Source organism: Penaeus monodon, chromosome 19, assembly GCF_015228065.2.
Source record: "Penaeus monodon isolate SGIC_2016 chromosome 19, NSTDA_Pmon_1, whole genome shotgun sequence".
NCBI classification, from domain to species: domain Eukaryota; kingdom Metazoa; phylum Arthropoda; class Malacostraca; order Decapoda; family Penaeidae; genus Penaeus; species Penaeus monodon.
The window spans coordinates 27,070,652-27,071,958 of NC_051404.1; the positions used below are offsets into that span (position 1 = coordinate 27,070,652).

The 1,307-nt window shown below is 34.0% G+C and overlaps 1 protein-coding gene across 1 annotated transcript in view; it reads left to right on the forward strand.

Moving 5' to 3' along the window:
• The window catches only part of LOC119585147 (carnitine O-palmitoyltransferase 2, mitochondrial-like), a gene marked incomplete at its 5' end in the record, with an annotated part of 11,221 nt that overhangs the window by 5,586 nt on the left and 4,328 nt on the right, over nucleotides 1-1,307 (forward strand). Inside the window, 3 exon segments of the mRNA XM_037933776.1 lie at nucleotides 362-507; nucleotides 651-820; nucleotides 1,110-1,251. Coding sequence (XP_037789704.1) covers nucleotides 362-507; nucleotides 651-820; nucleotides 1,110-1,251 — 458 coding nt within the window.

Here is a 1,307-nt window from a genome sequence, read left to right on the forward strand (position 1 = left end):
GGCATAAACATGGGGTGGTTGGCTTAAACTTGACTTTTTCCCATAACCCTTTAGTCTGCCAATCACACACTTACCAGTGTTGCCTTGTGATTGACAGGGGGAAACTTCATATTTCCTATTTCATTTCAATTAAGCAAAATCTAATAACAACTTGTCTGTTCAAATTTGTAATTAGCAGATTGTTTGAAAAATGGTATGCTTTTTTATGATAAAAAGCAAAACATGGGAATTATATAGGAAATTAATGCTAGGAAGAAAGGGATAATCAGCAGCAAATCAAAAAATAAAAAGGAGACTGTTTGAAGTGAGAATAATATCAAATCATTTATGGAATGAAAAATTTAAAATTCTCAAATTCCAGAATTAGAGAAAACCTGTGCACGCTATCTTCGTTCACAAAAGGCAATCTTGTCACCTGAAGAATATCAGGTAACAGAGAAGGCTGTAGAACACTTCAAGACTGGGGCTGGTTTAGACTTGCAAGTTCAACTGAAGCAGCATGACAAGGTAGTTTATTAATTCTTTATTTGAGTGGCATTAAAAGTGTTTGAAGTTTTCTGTATTGGTGTTGAGCATTATGGATTTCCATTTCTTTCAGAATCTTATTTCTTGTGATGAAGATTTGAAACAGTGTTTCTTAAATATTACAGGCTAATAAACATACCAGCTATATATCAGGACCTTGGTTTGACATGTATCTGAGGGACCGTGTTCCTGTCGTACTGAACTATAACCCTTTTCTTGCCTTCTTGCCTGAAGAGAAACCTGGTTACTCTGACCCAGTCATTCGTGCTTCAAATATCCTTGTTTCATCAATGAGGTAAGAATTCCTTGGCAGTAAGTTTTAATCACTTTAAGAAGAACTGAAGATGAATTCAGGATTTAATTGAGTTGAAGATAATATTTGTAAGATTTATATATAGAATAATATTTTTACTGTTACTGCTTAACAAGACCTTTTTGAAGTTTGTGTAAAGCATACTTTGATTTCTTGACATTTATGCCACAAAACTGATGAAGCAAATGTTTCATTTCAGTTAGGCTTTTGTTTGATCTGTACATGTGTGGTTGTATGTATTGATTTCTACTTATTTTATATGAAAAAATAGGTTCATGCACACACTTCGTGAGGAGGTATTGGAGCCGGTGGTATATCATCTGAATCCAGCAAAAACTGATAATCAGCAATTCCGCAATATTGTTCGCTGGATACCATCTTTTGTTGCATCATATGCTGCTTATGTTCAAAAGGTTTGTCCTAGCTCATTGTGTATTGTAACTATCAATGCTATGCTTTGATAATACTA